The 23932-nt window shown below is 35.9% G+C and overlaps 2 protein-coding genes and 1 non-coding gene across 4 annotated transcripts in view; 2 read left to right on the top strand and 1 right to left on the bottom strand.

The window, feature by feature from the left end:
• Np (Notopleural) overlaps positions 1-15218 on the bottom strand; it is a 45761-nt gene extending 30543 nt beyond the window's left edge. Inside the window, exons 1-2 of the mRNA XM_064042095.1 lie at positions 14914-15218; positions 3246-3541 (exon numbers count right to left, since the gene is read on the bottom strand). Coding sequence (XP_063898165.1) covers positions 3246-3477 — 232 coding nt within the window. The 5' untranslated portion in view covers positions 3478-3541; positions 14914-15218. The remainder of the gene's footprint in view (positions 1-3245; positions 3542-14913) is intronic.
• Positions 15219-18623: 3405 nt separating this feature from the next.
• LOC110373794 (nucleolin) lies at positions 18624-22625 on the top strand. 2 transcript variants are annotated; one of them, XM_064042127.1, is made up of 7 exons: positions 18624-18778; positions 19233-19510; positions 19783-19875; positions 20420-20802; positions 21126-21245; positions 21797-21895; positions 22133-22625. In XM_064042127.1, the coding sequence occupies exons 1-7, from the start codon at positions 18774-18776 to the stop codon at positions 22265-22267; spliced, it is 1113 nt and encodes a 370-aa protein (XP_063898197.1). In that variant the 5' UTR covers positions 18624-18773; the 3' UTR covers positions 22268-22625. The 2 variants fall into 2 exon arrangements, with proteins under 2 accessions (XP_063898197.1, XP_063898198.1); XM_064042128.1 differs by lacking the exon at positions 19783-19875.
• Positions 22626-22876: 251 nt separating this feature from the next.
• Positions 22877-22983, top strand: LOC126055613 (U6 spliceosomal RNA). Its single transcript, XR_007511570.1, has one exon. It is a non-coding gene; the product is annotated as a U6 spliceosomal RNA (small nuclear RNA).
• The last annotated feature ends 949 nt before the right edge of the window (positions 22984-23932 follow it).

The raw sequence follows: 23932 nt of genomic DNA, 5'->3' as shown, positions 1-23932 counted from the left end.
TGCTTCACAAAACTGAGTCACAGCTGGCCCCAGGTCATTGACCTACATTCAATAACATACAAGATTAACTTAAATCTATCGACAGACTTTATAATGACGAAGTCCTATTATGTTCTAAAAGCTCTGAAGCTTTTTTCAGATAGATTTCTGACTATTTATAGACGACTAGCAGTTCCACCGGATTTAAAGTAGGTATCTAAATCATAGCCTTTTCCTTGATAAATGGGCTAGCCAAGCACTGAAATTATATTTAAAATCAATATTCAATTATTTATCCATATGTCATATAGGTATATACGATATTTTTACTTCACTAGTATTATCACAGGAAAAAAAATCTTTCACCTTTATAAAGCTACATTATTCTGAGAGTAACATATGCTACATTTTATCTGGGTGCGGGCAGTAGTTAGTTCCCACGGGACGCGGGTAAAACTGCGGGGAAATGGCTAGTATTTTATAATATAACAATAATATGGACCCAAGGGCACAGCTTAAAGAAGTTGGACAGCTATTCCTGAGATTAGAGCTTTCAAGCAAACAAACCCACTCTTCAGTTTTATAATATTGGGTACTGCTATTTAATTAGCACTGATCGACGAAGTATGAACATAATATATTATGCTTTGTTTGATTATTTTCAAGCCTTGAATGTTATTAAAATTGAAGCTATATGTAAGCGTTTATCAAGATTGTAACTGATGATGATTTATTAATTAAAAGGTGCGGCTAGATGTAGTAGATATTTCAATTGGGTTGTGGTCATGGATTTTTGGTATGATGATATGATATGTAGGCACGCGATACAGGCTATTTTTATGTATGTATATTGGTATTATTTTTTTGCTATGACCAAGTTTTATAAATACTTATCCAATATAAAAAAGTTTGTGACACTTTCACGCTAAAACTACTGGATGGATTATGATGAAACTTGGCAGTAGTACATATAACTTTTATAATAATTACATAGAGGCTACTTTTTTATGGGAAATACATAGATTCTTCGAGATGCGGGGGTGAAGCCGCAGGCGGAGTCTAGTAATATTATAAAATTAGGGTAATCTCAAGATCTACTGACCCGATTTTGAAAATTCTTTTACCAATGAAAAGGTCCGCTATTAGTGACTGTTCCCTCGGGACTTGGGTGAAACCGAACATACCCAGTACACACTACGTACTTACACATTTTTAACCACATTCCACCGAATAACTTGGTAATTTGTAATCGATTAGAATTCCTTAGATTCGGTTTGCGGGCCTGTATCGAAGGCATAGTGGCGCCGACCTCGTTGGTCCTGGTAGCAAGGAAGTGAAACTACCGACTATACTCGGGAAACGGAACCCTCTCTCTCTCCTCTCCAATAATAATATAATGTGCTGAACTAAGCGTGGCCCGACACGCTCTTGGCCGGTTTTTTCTGGTACAAACTATACACACACAATTCTTTACTTCAATCGCAATAACTTCCCTTGGTAATTTGTATAGTTATCGGCACGAATCTTGAGCTCTGACCTTCATCTGTGCAGGGTCCCTTTTGTGGTATGAAGTGAGGCGCGGGGGCGGGCTAAAGCGGTGATTGGCCCGCAGTGCATCGCGTCATAGCCGTCACTCGGGATTGGTTCTTTGCTAATAAATCACTTCTGCGCAGATGTAGGTCAGAGCCCAAGATTCGTGCCGGTAACTATAATCGATAAAAATTCCGATGATTCGGTTTGAGAGCCTGTATCGATGGCATAGTGGCGCCGACCTCGTTGGTCCTGGTAGCCAAGGAAGTGAAAGTGTGGTAGTGCCTACGTTTGTCACCGATTTGGGATTGCCGCCCTGAATTTGTGACCTGCCTAAAATTGACACGGTTTTTTTAAGGTCTAAATATTCAAAATTAATTCGGAAATAGATGTGATAACAGTTTACAAAGTTACTTCTGCCAGGTAAACCCGCACCCGGGTAAACAGTAGATTCCTCTATAAATGGGCTATCTAACACTGGTAGAATTTTTCAAATCGGACTAGTAGTTCCTGGGTTTTGATTATTTCGAAAAAAAAAACGTTTTCATTGCTGGTGGTACCTATAATCTCAAAGTCAAAGTTCTTCGTTGGGGTATCCATGTGGATAAAAACCCCTTATATTTTTAAAGTAAAAAAAGAAACGTTTACATACATCTACAAAACATTAGATTTCGTAGTACTTACTTTCGTTTGGATTACAAAAAGGCACTACTTTATAGCAAGCCATATTGGGCCTAAGTTCTAACTGTGTCGATTATAAATTATCTCATTAATATTTTGATGAGGCCAAGGACGAAATATCTAGGGCACCTTAGCGACATACATACATAATTTGTCCTTCCATATTGGCATATTATTAGGTAGATTTAAAAAGAGTAACCATGGAGTTTCTTGCCCGTTCTTCTCCATAGGAAGCTACTTTTGGAATAGGCAACTAGAATCAAACTTAATTATATTTTTGACGTTCATAACTGCTTGTAAAGGCCTAAATGATTTGATTTGATTTGAATGAAGATTGTGAAATGTTCGCACGCAATTTGTTACTGTTTGCTATAGCGAGTACCTACACCAGAAGAAACATTACATATACGCGGAATCTCGCTTTTAAATATACTTCGAAAAGTTAATTTCAAATGTTTTTTTCCTCACACTAATGAATTTATTCATCCCCAAATTCTAGGTCAATACACAGCTGATTCACAAAACATAGACTAACAAATTGAAAGTCTAGTCTCGACATTTTCACCTCTATCTCACTTTTACCGAATTCGTCATACTATTGTATGTAAGTTAACACATGATTATCCACACTCGCACTTTTACAAGCTTTCTTTGTCATTGTTTTTCTAGTGTTTAGTATTGTGACGAGTTTTTTTTTCAGTGTTGTGGTATTTCAATGCTTTGAGGTGATGAATTGATAACGGAAAGTTCTGTCTAAATATTTTGAAGTCTCTACAATGAAAACTGTGGTTTCTTTGATTTAAAAAAAAAACTTTTTTATAAAGTAGCCATTCGATTCTTAAAGATAATTTAAAAATCTCTCATTTCAATAAAAAAAAATAACCAGGACTGTTGTAGACTGACTTTCAGTACTAATTTTCAAGTAAATCAATGGTCTTAAGCAACAGTTTCCTGATGATTTCAGACCTAATTTTGAATAAAAATTATGGGTTCAATAAACCTATTGGCAAATTTTATTCACTGATGTTAATAATAAAATCATTTGTTTTTCTCACCTTGAGAATAATCCATATTCAGTACCACAGGCCCCGCGGTCACAGAGTTCAAACTTAACAACACTTGAAAGAATAACAACGCAAATGTAAAATTTAAACAAATCACTCTGAAATTGTCAACGCATTGGGAGAGAAAACACTTTTTATGTACATCGTCACTTGTTTTGTCACATTTTTCACTCGCACCTTTCTGCGGATGGCTGTAAGGCCACGTGCTTAGAGGGGGACCCATTTTGTCTGTTTGTTTGTTTGTTGCTATGACTGTTGCATGGTTTGTTGGAAATTGATGGTGGGACCTGGAACAAAAAAATGAGGAGTCAGAAAAGTGTTGAAAAATTAAAATATTAAGTTTGAACGTCGGTTTTAGAAGATAGCGTTTTGTAGAAAACGTTATAATAGCTTAACAAACTTTCTTTATTTAAGCTTAATAAAATAAAGATCGAACTGGGACCAAATATTAAGAAATCATTGCATAGTTCCCATCAACATATAAAACTACAATAGATACATAAAACTTTCCCGTATTTACATAAGTTTTCCATCAGAAAAACAGTACTTAAACTACACTATAACTTGACCACTTGAGCATCTTTGTACTGGAAATCATAGCACACTGTTCTTATTTATAAATTCTGCAATTTTCCATATTTATTATTACCAATAAGTCTAATAAGTCTAGTCTGTCCCATCACATGTGAATGTCCGTATGTAAGCTACCAACAAGCTACCTAACAATCTTCCTACACTAAGTAAAGCTCACAAAACCAGCCTACCCTCAACACACTAGTATCACAAACCCGCAGTACGGGTAGTTCAGGAAGCGAGTACAGTTAGCGACAACTCCGCGCAGCCGGCTGGCGCCAGACGAGTTTGTGTTAATATATGTTGGTATCTGTACTAGTTGTGGGTCTTAACTTGTAGGTATCTTAAGGGACAGTTAGTGACAATTAATTTTGCATTTCTGCTAACTAAGCCCATTTGTTCGTGTACATATATATTGTGGAGAAGCTTTGATTGTCCGATGTCAAAAATATTCGTAGTTCAAGTAATGCCGGTTCTACCTGGCAACCCATTCTTGAGTTATAACCCCAAAGTTAGCATCCACAACACAAGCTAACTGTCAAATGTTATTTTTATAAGAATTATTGTAAATGAAAATGTAATAGAGAGTTGTGTTGTTGGGAAGTTTGTCACCGCTTCTTCTTGAAGTGGTGAAAGGGGCGTTTTTGGGGGTGCTGTCAAATGTGATTGACTTGAAAAAGTGCTAATTTACTTAGCCTAATTTGAATATAATCATATTTGTCTTGGACTTTATATACATAGACAATTTTAAAGAATGCGAATACCATCAAATCACTGCCTCTGTGTATGTTGTAGGTCCGAGGTAAGTTCGCTATGCAAATAGAGGGATGGTAAAGTCTACAATCTATGTAGAGTCTAGACGAACCTAAACCTGTTATAAAACTACCAACAAGATAGCTCCTGAACAGGGGTGGTAAACCTTTGGATTGAGACGCCGTGATGACATAGCATAGTAGAGGTAATTTAAAGACTCCGCTAACTTACATACACATTGTAAAAGCTAAAATTACGAACAATTAATTTTAAATTACATTAATAAAAAACATTACATAGGCCATATCTAAAGCTAAAAATATGCCACACTGCGCTCTCCAACACGCATTCAAAACGTTGAATATCTGCAGGTGAGCCAGCAGTCTAGTAGTGGACGTTTTGGAACTGGCTATCAACACTATGCCATTTGTATTTAATAACTAGCAGTTTCACCCACATGCTGAAGGAAACACCAGGTTAAAAGTAACCATGGTTGGCTATGGTTATCACCGTGGAACACCCTATCGTCATATTTTTTTTATTTGGCACTCCAAAGCTTCGCCACTATCATTGAATATTCTTGGCAGTCGTCACTGATAGTCAAAAGCCAGTAAGTCTGACAACCAGTCTTACCAAGGGTATTTATTGGGTTGCCCGGGTAACTGGGTTGAGGAGGTCAGTTAAGCAGTCGCTCCTTGTAAAACACTGCATCATGTACTCAGCTGCATTCGGCTAGACTGGAAGCCGACCCCAACATAGTTGAGAAAAAGGCTCAAAAGATGATGCACCAATTACCATGGGATAACGATTAACCGACCATATGAAAACAACAAAAGAATAAGGTTCGCCAGCCCTGTCCCACACATAGCCAGTAACAAGGAAATGCTTCAGTAATGACTGTGGGCCGCTAGGAAAATAACCGGCCGTTACATGATAGCAGCTATGTCAATTAACAATATATTGTGACTACCGTAAGATGAGCTGGTTTGTTTTAGTTTTTTTATATTTAGATTAGATGTATGTGTTTGGCTTAGTTTAGGATTTTTTCGGGATATTAATTGTAAACAAACTATTTTTTTAACAACTTCCCAAGAAGCAGGTTTTCAATTCGAATGTTTGCGACTTTGTTATTTCATTTTTACTTGACTATTTTTTTAAATATATATTTCTTCTTTTCCTCATTATCTTGCCAATAAGAATTTTTAAGGTTTCCCTTTTTTGTCAGAAAAATAGCTTCTTTTCTTTGTGAATACTCGGAAAACCAGCTTTCTATAAATATCCAGAAAAAAACTTGTAACCGCATTTTACATTTCAACCGTAGCGTAGAAGAATATTATATGTATAGTACAGTTATTTATAAATATCTATACTTTATACATATAATACATGTAGTTTATAATTCATCTCATATATCTTTGAGTAATCTATCATAATCAAGATTACTATAACTTAAAGCCTTACGCAACATCACTGACTTTGACAAATCCATTGCATTTACTACAAGAACATCTATTAATAATAACGGAATTTATATTAAAATGACCCAATTACATGTTAATGTATGTAAACTGAACATTCTTGGGTTATTGTGGTAATTATTTACAATTTATTCATGTTACAAATGAAATAAATTTTGTTACATACAAAAGACATCAACGCGTTTCATTTGCTTAGTTTCAATTATGAAGATCTTATAGTCTTACTACAAAAACTTAAACATCTCTTGAACACATGTCTAAAAAAAGTGTGACTGCAAAACGGACCTTATTTCAACATCATAATCTGCCATTTTTTAGACAAGTGTTCAACAGACATTTAAATTCTTGTGGTACGACAATGGATGTTTATACCAGTCTTGCCAAGGGGTATTGGGTTGCCCGGGTAACTGGGTTGAGAAGGACAGATAGACATCCGCTCTTTGTAAAACACTGGTACTCAGCTGCATTCGGTTAGACTGTAAGCCGACCCCAACATATTTGGGCAAAGGCTCGGCAGATGATGAACTTTTCAGAAAAGTTAAGAAGTGAATGTAGTTATTTAATGAACTATATTGATTTGCTAAAAATTTTTTTGTTTTATTTTTCCTCAAGATTTTAATTAAAAGCTTTCTCTATCATGTAAGTGAAAGAGTGTTGATTGAAATTTTCGATACTTATTTTTGACAAAAGCAGGTCAAAGGAAATGTCGAGACAGACAGACATGTACATATTACATAGTATTTATGTATGTATAAAGTGATTTTCGATGTTACAGCTTGACAATGGTGAAAGTAGTTTGAGTAACTTGTGTTGTATTTAAGTTGGTTTAATGTTCTTTCAACGGTTGATAGGACTTACTTTAAAATGTTTTTTTTTTGTTTGCAAACGGTTAAGCCAAATAATAGGTATATTATTTTTTCATGATGGCACGTTAAAATGGGGGATCCCGGCTGTCATTTGAATATCTTTGGCAGTCGTTACGGGTAGTCAGAAGCCAGAAAGTCTGACAACCAGTCTTAAAATGGGCTCATGCCTTCTCTGAATAAAAGAATATTGAAGAGGTCAGTAAAATCTAGTAAATGAAAAATAATAAACAGGCTTAATATTTTCGAAAACCTTCACGCCATCGCATACATGATCTAGTATGTTTTCAAAATTATGCCCAGTCACATTATAACCATAAACCACAGTCCGTTTTATTTTTTCAATTTTAACACACAACCTTTTTCGCACGTCAACACCAAAGCCCATAGACAATCAGCCCGCCATTAAAAACTTTCACACACATTTCTAACCTTTGCCGAACCGCCTAACGGTTCACTGAGCAGCTGACATACATACCAAACGCATGCGAAACACTCCCTTATGTCTTTAGTAATACGAGCTATATAACTGTATAATTATCTTTGTTTGTAGTAAAAGATGTGTGGGAAAATCGACTTTATTGCCTGGAAAATGGACTTTATTGCTTTATAAATAAGGGTGGTTTTGTAAGTATGTTGTGTGGTGAGATTACTGTGTCACTGTTTGTACTTAATACCTATTTGTTTTATAAGATTAGGTTTAGATTAAGATCCTTTAACTGCCGCATTGATATTGTGGTCGGCTGCTATGGGTCCCGGGTTCGCTTCTTGAGTTGGACCAAATTCGCTTTGTGGTCTTAAGTCTTAAGAGACATTTCCAAAGCAGCGTAGGGTCTGCAAGTTGGTGATTGATACACCCGTACACCGGAGAGCACGTAAATGTCGGTCCTGCGCCTGATCTCTCTCCGGTCGTGTCGGATTGCCGTCCCATCGGGCGCAGAGAGTGAAGGAATAGAGAGTGCACCTGTGTCTGCGCAAATGCTTATCGACGGAGTGGATTCCATATATGTATGTGCTTATAGCAATCATAAAAAAACTTGAAATGAAAGTGGTGTATGTAGCAGGACAATATTATGATCAGATATGGCCGCATCTCCTTTTTCAGAAACCTGCCAAGTGACCCACTAATGTTGGAGAAAGTTTTGTAAACTTCCACTCGCTCAAGTTTTGCGAAAAAGGATTTTAAACGCAATACCACATTCCAACATTGTTCGAAATGTTTAGGTATGTTCCATACAGTGTTTCGGAAAGATGTCCGCTGTCTTCTGTACATCTTTAGCAGTCGTTACGGGTGGGTAACCAGAAGCCAGAAAGTCTGACAACCAGACTCACAGAGGGGTGTTTGGCTGAGTAACTAGGTTGAAGAGAGGTCAGATAGGCAGTCGCTCTATGTAAACCACTCGTATCCAGCTGCAGCCGCTTGCACAAATACACTACAATACATATATAATTGGAAAAAGACTATATAGACCCCTTTTTTAATTCCCCGGATGCAAAAAGAGGGGTGTTGTAAGTTTTACTCCTTCTGTCTGTTTGTCTGCATGTTTTGTAGCATTCATCATCCTCCTGCCATAAGGGCAGGATGCCCTTGCTACATGAATGATGGAATGCTACAAAACAATTTTAATTGGGGTCGAAGCTGCATGTTTTCTCTTTCCATACTCTTCTATCTTCCGTCATCTCACGAGTAACATTCTTGTCTTCATGTTTTGTAGCATCATAGCTTTTTAACGGATGAAGCAATGTCGATGCGATATTTTCTCAGCGGCAGTTTGGACGGTTGGTTTTTTGCCCTTTGAATTTTGAACAGTGAAGGCATAAATATTGAAATTAAGAAAGCCTAGCTTTAGGTACCAGTCTCTCTAATCCTATCTCCAATACAATCAACTATATGCATCCCATAATTCTAAAAGCTCTCGTTTGCAATTATCCAAGGCGATGGCTGAAGCGATAATCACAAGGAAACACAGGTTTAATTGTAGTGTCGCCATTTTGATTTAGAACTAGCCAAGATTTCTAACTAAGATCGAGAGTTTATCTTAATGAATTATCGGAGAAAATACGGAAGGGATAAGAGTATAGAATCGAATGTACTTGTGTCAAGAATTGAGGTAGGTTTTCTATGTAACTATACTAGCTTTCGCCCGCCACTTTGTCAATGTTAATTCTGGATCTATCCCGGTTCCCGTTGTAATAATGGGATAAAATATTGTTTCCATGTGTTTCAAATATCAATTATGTTCAAATTAAATTACATGTGTTTTAATAGAAGCGCTAGTGATGCAGGCTGTGCGTTGATCCGTCTCAGTCCGTCAGCATAAAGGATTTCATTATTATAGATTTTTGGAGTTTGTTTATTATTGAGCATCGGTTCCACCCGCGTCCAGCGGGAAATACTTCCAGCATCCGGATAAAAAGTAGCCTTTAGACTGTTTCAGGCTCTGTATAACATATTTTTTAAATCAGTACGATAGTTTTGGGAAGCAGATATACAGAGTTACTTTCGCATTTATAAGCAATGCTCATTATCAAAGAGGTTAATCAAAAGTTACATACACTTAATTAAATTACCCATTAGAGAACATTCGACATTGAACTGTAAAACCTTAAATATTAAGACGAAATTGATTTGACGACATTTTGTAGGTGAGTTCATTGACCGATCAAAATCATGATTAATGATTTCCGATGATTTTTTGATATTATTTGACGAATTATTTAGCGATATTCTCAATGGATATGAGTCATTCGAGATTTTAACAGTAAGCAAAAGATAACAAGTATAGATAAATCAATTCTCCTTTGAAAGGAGGCAAACTATTGAGTGATATACTTTCTTATTTGGAGCTGATCTTCGTGTGGGATGCAGGTTTAATAACCTGATAAACACAAGATGAAATCTTTGAACACTAGTGGGTTACCACCGATACCAGTTTGTTTGGTTAAGGATATTAACAATTAAACCTATACTTACACTAAAAATACAAAAGACTTAGGTAACGTACCTAGTGCTTTACTAATACATAGATACATATTGTAAGAAGTTTAATTTCTCTGTTTGTTTGAACGCGCTAATCTCGGAAACTATTGGTCCGATTTGAAATATTCTTACAGAGTTAGATAGCCGCATCGTGGAAGGCTATAGGCTACCTTTTATTTGGATGTGGAAAATACCTTTTCCACGAAAAAGAATTCCCACGGAAAGCAGGAAAAACCGTTGTAGGAAGCTAATATATAATAATAAAGTCCGTTCTAAAATTCTGAAAAGGAAACTTCAAATTAATTGGCTTATTATCACGACCATAATCATAGGTTCTCCACAACTGGTTAGTGCGGAAACCGCGAATATTAACCAAACAGATAAACAGTTAACTAAAAGTAGCTACCACACTGCAGACTAAACAGTCGGCCGACCGATTACATATTTTTTTAAAGAAAATCTTGATTCTAATCAAAGTTTACATTACATACCAGCTTACTAGGGCTCGATGGGGCTCGGCTCTGCTAAGTTAATAATGTGAAAATTGGATAACAATTGAATCTCAATAGCAGTTTTAACCTTAGCGGGCATTTTACTGCTAATATAAGACCGTACGTATTCCAATGACATTTCAATGATTTGATATTGGTCTGCCATATGGTCTCTAGATTAGTCTGTTCTAAAATCATATTGCTATCGTAAATCATTTGCAGACAATATGATTTATTATTGAATCACAGAACAGGATAAAAACGTTCATTTAAAAGAAAAAATAGTGGTAGTGCCACATGCGCTTCAATCGTAATCGTGATTGGATCTCAGTTGGATATCAATCGTACGTCGTTTCAAAATAATTAGCAGAATCGTGCCCCTGATCTTTATCCTGTGCGTACTACCATTCATCTTCATACTGATTTATGGCCCCAAACTATCGGCCGACTAAAAGTTTGCAGTGTGCTGGTTCTCTAAAGTGGTGGCTCAAATTGTGAGTAACTGCTAAATTCTCATTGTATTCTAATGCGTGTGTTTATATGCATGATATATAATATAGGTGCGTGTCCGGTCGACGGATTGTAATGATAGGTAGATTTGTGTTGATAAACGTTTTTGATTGTATTGATAAGTTTAAGAAGGTAAAAGCTGTGTATTTGTTATTTTGAGGTAGCTAAAAAGAAGAAGAATATTTAACACGATTCTCCTGTTAACCTGCCCTTTAGTCCCTATGTAACGTATGGATTTTGTACCTATGCACATAGATAAGATATTTACTTGTATGTACCTACTACTTTCACGCTAAAGCTGAGCTTTTTCACCAAATATACAGGGTACTTCTTAACCATGTGCGGGAACTATTTCTCTTGAGATGTGGGTGAAACCGCGGGTGGTTTACTGCCGATTCCTGTTACTTATCTATACGTTGTGTTTCGATTGGATATTGAATTTGATATACATATGTCAAAATATATAAAATTAATATAACATGTCAAAATAATGTCAAATGTCAAAATGAAATCTCTAGTGAGCAAATCAACAGATAGGTTATGGAAATCCGTTACTTATTGCAATAACTTAAAGGGCAGCTTAGGTCGTGTTTGTCAACTGATCTGCGAGGTTAAGCGCCGCTGGCCGTAGTCTTCCACGGTTGGTTGACTATATTAAATACCCTGAGACCCTTCTGTATTCAGTAGGTATGTGTTAAACAGTCAAAGTCCTCATTATCTTATTCATAATAGTATAGGTATGTAAGTATATTTTTTCACAGTTGTTATTCATATGTATTCAGACCTATACTAAAATTATAATGTTGAAAGTTCATTAACGATTTGAAAATAGTTGCATAAAACATTTATCGAGGAAATATATAGTATAGGCTACTTTTTATTAGATACGCGGAGTACCTAGTTCTCCAGCAGTTTTAGATGAAAGACACGTGTGGCACAAGTACCTACTTAAAATAAACTACACCCTGTCTTCCATAATAAAAACAAAATACATTAAACTATCAGAAAACAAAATACTCCGTCACTATGTTTCGTTTTTGAAAAAGAAGATTACCTTAAAGTTGATTTCAGCTTCCTTCGACAGTAGAAAAAAATAAACAATTTAAAAAACTGTACACAACACCTTTACAGAAAATAAGGCTAATTCACATCACTATACGGGACAAGATCACTCATATCAGTAGATCTCCCTTAGTTAGTGCTGTTCTAAATCTCGCTATGATCGCAATCGTAATACGGTATCGACACGCTCTGAATAACGACCAACTGTTACCGCAGTCATTAACGAAACTGATATACCTTCGAAATTATATCGAAACCAACCGTCAGTACCTGCCTAGCCTTTTCCCAACTCTGTTGGGGTCGTCTTCCAGTCTAACCGAATGCAGCTGAGTACCAGTGTTTAACAAGGAGCGACTGCCTATCTGATCTCCTCAACCCAGTTACCCGGGCAACCCTATACCCCTAGGTAAAACTGGAGTATATTTCAAAGTACTACCACTGTATTAACATCGTAATTCTTACCCATAGGCAGCAATTTTTTTAAACTGAAGTTGCGAAACTAAGATGGCCCTGAAAGTTTGAAAATTAATGTATCTTGCAGTACATTGTGAAACGCTAATTTACCAAGATTTAACGTGAGACGTATTTTTGAGATGCTAGTTTTTTTGCACGATTCTGGCAAGTGAAATTACAAACTCTGAGATACCTAGAACTAGCTTCTGTCAGTGGTTTTAGTTTTGGCTGGAAAGCCCAACGGACAGACGCATAGAATTACTTTATTGGTGTCCCAAATTAATTGCACTCAAGTGTAAATCATCAACATATGGTAATAGCAAACAGAAAGGTGATATCCTCCTAGCCGATAGCCACGGCGGCTGTTCTCATATCAGGAGGTCAGCTGCGCAGGACATATTATAGTACACAAGCATTTGCGCAGACACAGGTGCACTCACTATTCCTTTGCGTACATAGAGGTATGATGTAGGTAACTGCAATAGTTACATAAAATATCGATTTCGCTCATAAAATGCAACGTTATGCGGGTGGGACATAACACGGGAAATATCATTGGAAAGTTAAATACTATGTCAATAATATTTTATAGCTGATACATTTTGTATCGCAAAAACTTCGTAATATTAGTTTAGGGCGGAATTTTTGGATAACTTTAAAAGATATATAATATCGACGCTAAGTTTTGATTTGATTTTGGCAAAAAGCACAGCTGACCCGGTGGATCTACATATAGCCTAGAACCTAAAAGGTCCTTATTTTTTTCTATTCTATTCTAGAGTCAAAAAGTTTAATAAATTCATATGATATAATCATCATCATCATAAGGAAACTTTTCGTTTTTAATGAGGTCAAAAAATGCGTATATATTTCCTTCAGATTACCGAAATAATATACCTACTTTATATCAACACAAAAGCTGCAGTTTAAAAACCGAGTTTATACAACTTAAAACATTAAAGTTGCATTCCTTCTTACGCATGCACAATGATATCTCTAAAAAATGTACAAAATAAACCTTATATGGGTTATTTTAAAATACTATATTCAGATAAGTTCATACCTTCCACCGAGGAAAGGCTCAACCAGTGTTAACGACCTTAAAACCTGCTATCTTCGCTTATCTTAAGAAAGTCAATTGAATTCTTGCAAACCGTATAAAACCTTCACAGTGATATTACAGGCTGTATAATTAAACATCGCAGCTTTGTTTTTTTTTAAATTCAAATGACGTTCTTTTTCGTAATGTGGTTCTAAATCTGAATTGTTTGGCGCGAATTACAAGGAAGCATTTGTTTCTTTAATAGTTTTTTTTTTTAATAGTTTTTATTTACGTTTTGTTTTTGCAGAGTAATTACAATATCCAGTTGTTTGATATCCTGTAGGGAGCTACAATTATTTTTTTGTTTGTCTACAATCATAAACTCGTAGTAATGAAAAAACTCATCATCATCTGCCTAGCCTTTACCAAAAATTTGGGGGCGGGTTCCAGTCTTACCGGATGCAGCTGAGTACCCGTGCTTTACAAGGAGCGACTGCCTATCTGACCTTCTCAACTCAGTTATCCTAGCAACCGGGAACTCTATTTAGCTAAAATACTTATTTTAGAACCGCTCTTCAAACTAGTTTAAGAAACCATATTAAAACCTAAAACTAAACAGCCTATTACCCAAAAAAACTTCAACACAATCGCCCATAGATTCCAAAAAGAAAGTAGCCGATATAAAACCTAGTACTAACTAATAATAATAAAAAAGAATGTCATAGTTTCTCGTGGCTACGAAATCGGTCAGCGGCGACGTCGCGGGTCGGAATCCGTACGGGACCGAGTTTCGATCATTTCACTGACCTACATTACGACAACGGAACGCAAAGACGTCACCTTGTCGAGATAACACATTTCTTTGTCCTTGAACACTGGTTAGAGGAGTAACTAAACGCATTTTGGTTTTTGTTAAGCTTAAAAATGTAGATAAATATTTCACAGAGGTATGCAATTTATTGAGGATAATTTATTTTAATACAGAATATCTATCTATAAGGCTGAATGAGAAATACCTTTGCCATACAAGTGCTGAGATAAAAAGTGATTTATAGTTTTGAAACGCGTTTCCTGCGAGCAGTAGTTAGCTACGGTCAAGAGGCTTTCCTTCGATAAACGAGTTGATTTTATTTCTCAAGTACGGAGCGGTAATAGGAAGAGCAACAACCTATGATTGCAGGGCCGTTATTCCCGATCGCCTCGACCGACCACTGATAAAACGTGAAAAAATAGATACTCTTTCAACCAGAACTCCTTTCTCACAAAGGAGTTCACATTTAAAAAAGCAAAGTTCAAATTTCGAATTTGAAATTCCGAACGCGCAAAAACCTTCTAATTAGTATTTTACTGCGGTCGTTGTCGAAAAAAAAAACTCCAAAATTATGGCCGAGAAGTGAAATATTATAAGGGTCATTAGACGCAACGGTGCATTGAAATCAATTTTTTATATTCACCTGTTTAGCGGCCACCAAGACGAACTCTCACAATCACAGCGAACTCATTATCCACCGGCACTGAGGATTTAACAGTTATTCGTACTAAAAGCGATGATTAACAACTAAGACATTCGCTTCAAGCTTTGTTTCAAATAATTAAATAAAAAATAAATAATGTAACTGATTAAAAAAATATAACTGACAGTTTCGCGTGCGCGCGCTTTTTATTGTAACTTTTTTTTGTTGGTCGATGTCAGGCACAGGCGATCGTCGTGCAGCCTTGACCGCTACGCGACTGCGGTCTTACTGAACGAACCGTCTTGGTGCACGGAGCTTGTCCTCTCGAGGGGCCATGTAAACAGCATTGCCATAGAGACACTTACCCACTTACATTGGAGATTTCTAGTTCACACCAATTTGTGGCACATAAACTGGTCCAAAAGCTAAATTCAATATGGCTGCGTGTATGTCTACGTCGTATTTACTTTATAACTGTTTCAATTACCAGCCGGTTGTATAAACTGACCTAACAGGATCTCTTTGCTGAGAAAAAGAAGCAAAAAGGTTGGGACCAGTCTTGTAACTACGCTACAATTATTGAAACCTCCACGGAGGTTTGCTATCACATCTGGCAACACAGCATGTAAATTACTTTCCAACAGTTAGTTTTCGCTCGGGTGCACCGATTCCGGTCAGCTTTTGAGTTTATTTTTTGTCTCTTAGCTTTGAACAGGAAAGAAAGCTTATCTCTTATTGGTAATCTATAATTGGTTGAGAATTTTTAGAATGCACTTGGTGACAAGTAAGTCCTCCTTTTGCATGAACTACATACTTATGTAGAGAAAAAACATCAGCTGATAACCGCGAAAACAAAATACCGTTCTAATTGTTTCTAATTATGAATTACTGGCTTCCGTCAGCCGGTCAGCCGCGGCCTGAGGGAACTACCTACTTCCCACGCTAGGATAAAAAGTACCCTATAAGTTATTCTAGGGTACCTATAAGCTACACTTCTGCCAAGTTTCATCAAAGTCCATTCTGTGTTTTTGCGTGAAAGAGGAAAACACATCCATGTCATCCATACATAAAAACTTTCGCGTTACCTACTAATAGTCCTTATCTAATCAGACTCAACGCCTGCCTGGTTATTCGTAACATAGATGTGACTATAATTTTTTAATTAACACATATTATTTATCATGGTTAAAGAGATAGGTTTAGCCTGGTGGCAAATGAAAGGACGGCCAGGGGAGAACGGAGTTCATATTACCTAATCTAAACCAAAAACAGTCAAATATTTCAAAAGATAAAGCGTTACAAAAAGATAGAATATTACAAGTCTACAGGGGCAAAGTAACTATGTGATGCGATAAATAAATAAAATAAATAAATGTATGTACATACATATTAACCAGATTCCTTGCAAATCTAATTCTAAATCATACTTTAGTATCATACTTAAGAGCTGACAAATTGATACTATTCTGGTTACTGTTGGCAAGGAGGCTGGAAGTAAAGTAGCCCTCATTGACAAATGGCATCCTCCCGGGTGGCCAATTAACTTGCCAAGAGATTTAATTTATAACTATGGAAACTGCTGGCTTGTGGTTTTAGTCAGTGTTTAGTACTTATATAAATTCGAAGATTTTTATTTCCTTTCAAAAAGGGGTTAATTTAATATAAAATAAGAGTTTCGAGTAAAAACAATATTGTAAAGATTATAGTGCTCTTAGGGCTAGTAGGTACACACCAGGATTTTTAAACGCCGTGCTTTTATCTTAAAGAGCAGTTGGTTGCTGTTTGTATCTCTACACACGGGCGTTTATTTTGTCATAGATAGATGTACAAAAGCCCAGTCTTATGTGTCGCTAAAATGCGCGTCAACGTCACACACAGGCGTAAAAAGGTGTGAACAAGCCCTTTCTCTTAGCGATGGCAAATCATCAAATGACCCCTTCCTCTGTTGGTAAGCAGCGGTGAGGGAGTGTCAGACTTACTGACTAAAAATCCATCGTGTTCCTTCGTAGGCCTTTTGTGTACCAGGGCCGCGGTAACTCTTTCGAACGAACAATCCCGCAGCCACGGTGGGCCTTGGCCCTACTGGGCCTCGCGAGTGAACAAGCCCTTTTTCGCATTTTTTACAATCGATGCACGCGCAGGCAGAACTCTTCAATGCATGCGACCTCCTTTGTTTTTCAATAATTTGAATACTGTTCACTGATATGAGGAAAAATACTAATGCCAAAAATACCAATATTCATTTCGCTGAAGGAAAATACATTCTGAAATTAAGTAGGTCAAGTAATAAACCGATTCACACTAAAACCAGAATAAAATTATCGGATATTGAAATGTGTTAGACCGTTATTCCTCCATTCTAATTTAAAATTAGTCTAACAGATTTAGAATTTTTAAACAACTAGCACCATACGAACAACTTTCACAAGTGTCCTTTAGGAAAATAATAGCCTAAAGATTTCTTTAATGAATGGTCAATGTAATATTGCAATTTCCTAGTGCAATGACACGTAGAAAACTTTTTTGATAGAATTGAAAAGTCTGAGGAAGGGCGTAGACGTAACTTTTATTAAAACACCCAAAGTCCTTTATTTTCTGCATTTCACTCGTCGTATTGAATAACCTGCTGCTTAATGCCATAGGCGTTAATGCCTCGATCTTCTATTCTACAGTGTATAGACTTTTCCAGATATATTTACTTTTGAGCACTGAAAGCTTCATCATCTGCCTAGCCTTTATACCTTAGGTATGTGTATGTACAGGCATAACCATTCAAATGTCTAGTAAACAGCTTTTTTACAACCGTTGTCCCTTTACATTACGTTAGTGAAATCTAGGTATAATTTATTTAAACCACTACCAATAATAAAAAGAAACAATACACAAAAAGCGATAAATAATGCCATCTGGTGAGATTGTGGTCAAAAGCAACCCTATCGACAATTTAAGAAATGGCCAGAAGTTGATGGTGTGAACAATGTTTAAAACGCATTTGGTCACCTCTGTTCCGTGTGATGTGCTGTAAAACTACCTTAACTAATTAACTGTCATAACTGTGGAAGCTTGTCATTAGCAATTATTTTATATACTTTGTTAAATAATTGGTGTAATTAGTCTGTAAGCTTTCTTTAAAACTAAATAAATAAGAGATACTATAAAACGTGAGTCATTGACATCCTAATGGGGACATTTTCGTAACATTTCTGTCGAAGAGAAAGATCATAACAAACCTACTCATCTATCTTAAATGTGTATTGGAAGCCGAATGACTCACGAATAACAGAATTATGTCTTTAACACCGTTTCATAACCAAACAGTCATCGTTTAAATATTTAAGGTAGGATACGACTTTTTAATTGCTGTTATTTTTTCCTGTGAAGATAGCAAGTAGAGGCAATACATAGGCAATATGTAACGTCCGCCTCGTTAGTCAAGTGATCAGTGATCGTCAACGTAACTGATTTACGACAACGTAATTTAGGATTAAAAAATTGTTGTAATATTTGTGAAATAAAAGTTTTCATAAGAATTTTGCTCGTCTCTGTAACAAAACAAACCTTAGGAAAGACATGTACCTAATTCGTGGTAATACGGAAACATAATTTGCAAATAATTAAAAAAAATAGTTAAACCTCTGTACCTCTTGAGGCAAACAAGCGTATAATAATTTTATTTTGTTTCTAAACGAAATAACAGCTGTCTGCCATCCGTCATGTCATCTGTCATTCATCAAATTTAGACTGTCAAAAAACAAAACAAATCACAAACAGCAAAAAAATTGCCAGTTTTTCGGAAAACTACAATGAAATAAGTGAAAAACTTACACTAATTTACATAAACAGCGGCTGCTTGTTAAAATATGAAGTACGTATCATATGTATTACTATTAATATTTGAAATCTGTCTTAAAATGTTTGCACGTGTCACAAATTGAAAACCGCATGTTGGATTTCAGTTTTCAGTGCTTATTTACTCAAATAAGTTCGTAATTAAAGATTAAAGTGTAGTTAAGACTACATATAATATTCATTTAAGTTTTTTAACTACACGATAAATTATAACCTAAAAATTGTAAACAAAATATGCACGTGAATTTGTATCTATAGAGCTGAGCTATGGGGTTAGGTTAAACTATAAATAGTAGAAGTTAATTAGTACTTTTATTCACTTATACTTTTGATGCATTTTTTTAATAATATTACTAATTCTTAATAAGTGTACATAATATGTTTAATAGATGTTCTATAAATAATCAATATTTCATTTCTAAACTTAAAATAAAAAAGAAAACATTATAATATATATTTTTTATTTACAGAATGGAAACATCAAAACGTTCAGCGTCACCTAATGCTACAAAACTGAAACGTAAAAGAAAGTCCAAAACCAAATTCACAACTTCGGAACAGAAAAACATTAAACTGGACACTACAGAGACCATAGCTACTATAAATCCATTAAAACCTTCGAAAACTGGACCGAAACCAAAGCCGGTGGAAGAAACCAATGACAATGATAATGAAAAGTATCCAATATTAAATAACAAGGAACTGATCGATAGATTCCTTAAAGTACAGATGACTAATAATCAGAAAGGTATTTTTTCTAATACATATCCATTTCCCATGGTTTCACCCATGTCCGAGGAGGACTTCTTCTCGTACCTGGATACAATATAGCTTATGTTTTTTGGGGATAGTGTAGCTACCCAAAATTTTAAAAGAAATTTTTAAATTTGGTCAGTAGTTTCAGAGCCTTTATGGTACAAACAAACAAAAAAATTTTTCCTCTTTATTATTTTAGTGTAGAAGTATAGATTATAAAGCTAATCTCAGAAACTGCTGGACCAATTTGAAAATTTCTTTCAGTGCTTTTAAATGAATTAATGGAGAAAGACTGCAAGCAACTTTTTATCCGGATGCGTGGAGTAGGTTGGATACCGGTGAAACAACAGGCAGAAGGTTTGATTTCTTACTGAAAGTTTTGTCAAAAAAAAAATAGTTATAAGATAATTAGTGTACGCACATAGCGTAGCAAAGTGAGCCTTTTTCCCAACTACGTTGGGGTCGGTCTCCAGTCTAACCAGATTTAGCTGAGTACCAGTGCTTTACAAGGAGCGACTGCCTATCTGACCTCCTCAACCCAGTTACCCGGGCAATCCAATACCCCTTGTTTAGACAAAGTAATAGCATAGTAATTTCTACATATTCAATGTGTGCCTATTTCTATGACATTTATTTTTCACTGATCATCCCTTAGCCCTGAAATCTGAATAAATCCCTTCCATATCCTCAATAATCTTAAAATAAAATATAGTATTTATATAGTTATCGGCACGGATCTTGAGCTCTCGGCGGAAGAGTGGGGATCGCTTTGCGCACTGTACACATAAGGCAATAAACCAATAAATCGCTTCTGCGCGAGGTGAAGGTCAGGGCTCAATATCCGTGCCGATAACTATACGAATGAATAAATATCATTAACTAATAAAACCATCTGTTACAGGTAGAATCCGTCAAGCCATAAGAGAATCACTTCAAGGTACGTCCAATGTGGTTGTACCAGAAATAATTCACAACAAAATCCAATCGATTCTCAAAGGATCCCCCAATCTCACCGACTCAGAACTGAGACGTATACGCATATTATACAATCTACTTAAAACCGCATTAAAAGAAAAATCCTTGGCCGCTCCGAAAGCAAAGCCGGAAAAGGTAAAGAAAAGTGTTGAAGAAGACACAAAGGCTAAAAAGATTGAGGATAAAGAAAAAGATAGCGTGAAGAAAGAGAAGACGGAGAAAAGAGAGCAGTTGGTTAAGAAAACTAAGGGTCCAAAGAGATATGTTGTGTTTTTAGGGAACTTGCCCCTTGATGTGGATAAGGAAAAGGTGAGCATAGATTCTTTTTTGATACTTCCAGTTCTTATTGTGTTACTGGTTCTTAGTTTGTTCCACCACTTCTTCTTCCCAGCAAAAACACATAGGAAGTGGTGAAGGGCAGGCGTTTTTTTGTAAACTTGACATTCAAAAGTGCTGATTTTCAGCCTACTTTGAATAAATGACTTTTGATTTTGATTTATTAAATAACTTTGTCTCTCTAATTTCATAATTCTTTCCTCCATGTTCCACTATAAATTATGTCAGTTCTGAAACTCTTATGTTCGTAAAGTTAAACTAAGTATATTCTAATCATTTTTTTCTCTTAATTACAGATAATAAACCACTTCTCAGAGATGAATGAACACATCATAGACATTCGCATACCCAAAGCATTGGAAGGCAAGAAGAATGCCATCGCTTATTTGGAGCTTAGCAATGAACCTAGCTACGAGGTAATATATTTTTTTATAGTTACTTATAAAAGTCGCCAGAAGACGCTGGATGCAGGTTGCCTCCAACAGCTATCTGTGGAGATCTAAGGGGGAGACCTATGTTCAGCAGTGGATGTCCTATGGCTGAGATGATGATGATGATGATGATAGTTACTTATAATATCATAAACTAGTTTCCTTCAGTGGTTCAGTCCTATGTTCATCAGTGGTGGTCAGTCCTGTGGGAACTACTCCGCTCAGCCGGATAAAATTAGCCTATAGTCTCTCTTGATAAAAGGACTAATCTATTTTCAAATCTGCATTCTAGTTCCTAAGAATTGCATGTTCAAGCAAACAAACTTTTCAGCTTTGCATTATTAGTATTCACGCGAATATAAGTTGCTGGTTGGTTTGTCACGCTAAAATGGCGGAACAGAATGAAATGTTATTTTGCATAAGGATAGATGGTGCCTGTTTATTGTACCTAATTGCAGAAAATTGCAATGTATCCTATTTATCCAGACAGAAGTGATGGAGGAAATATAATTACTAAATCAATTCTTTATTTTCAGTTTGCATTATCAAAACACCACTCAATGCTGGGTAACAAGCGAATAAATGTATTGTACACGGCACCGAAAAAAGGAAAAGTAACAAAAGCAGGTGCTAAGGTAAGAATCACATTATTTTAATTTTTTTTTTTAATCAAATAATTACATTATTATCACACCCTTAATTATATCTATTAATCCTGAAAAGTAAACTTTAACTAACTTCCCGTAAAATGTATAAAACTAAAATTATCATCTACCTACCTTTTCCTAGCAGTTGACCACCAATGTGCGACTATCTGTCCCTCAACCCAGTGACCGAAAACCGAAATAAAATAACCCATTTTTTTATTACAGAGCAAATCAGCCAAACTAATAGCTCTACAAAAGAAAGGCAAATTAGTTGGCAGCATACCGTTAGCGAAAAAACGCAGCCAACGCCGACTCAAAATGAAGCAAGCTCAAGCGAAATTAGCGGCAGAAAACGCTTAAAATTTAATAAAAATATCAACATTATACTCTCGTATTATAGTACTGTTATAACGGAATTATGAAGATCAATAATTATCTTAGAAACGCTATAATTACTTGTTTCTCAGTATCTGTGTTACGCATGGCTCGATTGATTATCGAAAATAAGAAAGAAAAACGCTCTCGGAATAAAGCAGTTCGAAAAACGAGTTAAAGGTTTTTTTTCTTTAAAAGTATTAAAAAGATGCGGAAATTTTACAGTTTCGTGTTAAGAGTACTGTAATACGAATGAAAATGTTTATATTTTTTTAATAAGCTTTAAAAAATGGTAAAATAATTTTAAGTGTGCAACGCATACTTAAATACAATAAACCTAAAACACAATTTGGCTGTTTTATTTTTTTCCGAAAAGTGAGTCTTTGCAAACTATACCTAATATGATGTCCATGATAATCATGCTTTGAAGGGGACCCTATACTAAGATTCAGAAACTTTTTCTCTTTAAAGTGCGTATAGATGGCGCTGTACTCAAGTGTCATACAACAGTCACGAAATGTATCGAATCCTAAATCGCGCTATCAAAGTTTTCCACAAAGTCAAAACATGTTTAGAATTTTGCGCATTTCAGTCGTACTTGCTTCGGCAGTACATATACTAAAATTGGAACGATACAGAGAAGATTAGCATGGCCCCTGCGCAAGGATGACACGCAAAATCGTGAAGCGTTCCACATTTTTTGGACAACTTTGGTATGAACATAAATTAAATAAAAAAATTCGTTATTTATTTGCGTTTTGTCCCATATCGTCATTGTCGACTTTTTTATTGTTTCTCCGTTGCAGGAAACTGCCCTTTCCCAATTTTGTACTCGAAAAGAGTTGACAGAACGCACCTTTTAGCAACCATCACTAATTAATGATGCAAAATTATGATTTAAGAGTGGCAGACTTCTACTGACTGCTTTATCTGTTAAATGATGGGATTAGTTTCATACTCATCCCTTATCTTTAAACATTTTGATAATCTAACTAGACTCTAGCATGCATCACCCAATTTTATTGATGAAAATTATCCAAATGAAAATTTACAACTTAGAACAGACAAGGGGTGCGCAAGTTTGAAATCTTTCTTGAATTAGTACTACATAGGAAAACCTGGAAACCATTGGTTCCAGAATCTAGATCAATGGGTTTCTGTATTTAGTTCGAGAATTTTCATTCAAGCTTGGCATCATGACTTTTTGTATGTAGGTAAGTTTGCCGGGCGTACCCGCTTAGGCCTTCAAGCGATTATCTTATGGGGTAGGTAGATACAATATAATATGTAGATAACTGATGTAGGTACGCGGATCTTCAGGTATTACGTATCTACTGATATTAATATTAACCCTAGAAGCCTAATCTACGCCTGCGAGACGTACACGCATTCGAATATCGTTTGTTTTTTTCTAACGGTTGAAGCTAGCGCGTGGTTCTCTTCTGTTATCTTCGTGGCCGACGGGAGCTAGAGGATGGTGCCCCTATCGTTGAGGAAAGTCCCGCCATTTTTGATTTATCGAAGTGTTGCACGCCTGCGAGACGTATATTTAGGCTTTGTGTAACTTTTAACTGAGATTGAGTGATTTTACTATTGCTTGTTTTCGTATATTTTGTATCTTTTTTCGGCGTTGTTTCAGGTATAAATATG

This window comes from Helicoverpa armigera, chromosome 27, assembly GCF_030705265.1.
Source record: "Helicoverpa armigera isolate CAAS_96S chromosome 27, ASM3070526v1, whole genome shotgun sequence".
In the NCBI taxonomy this organism is placed as follows: domain Eukaryota; kingdom Metazoa; phylum Arthropoda; class Insecta; order Lepidoptera; family Noctuidae; genus Helicoverpa; species Helicoverpa armigera.
Note: the sequence above shows the minus strand (reverse complement) of the source record. Positions and strands in the feature narration are given on the sequence as shown.

Bases quoted from the DNA above. Each gene is read 5' to 3' on its own strand.
- LOC110373794 (XM_064042127.1), top strand. The intron at 19,876-20,419 runs GTTTGATTTCTT...CATCTGTTACAG, and splicing joins GGTGAAACAACAGGCAGAAG to GTAGAATCCGTCAAGCCATA. The intron at 21,246-21,796 runs GTAATATATTTT...CTTTATTTTCAG, and splicing joins GCAATGAACCTAGCTACGAG to TTTGCATTATCAAAACACCA.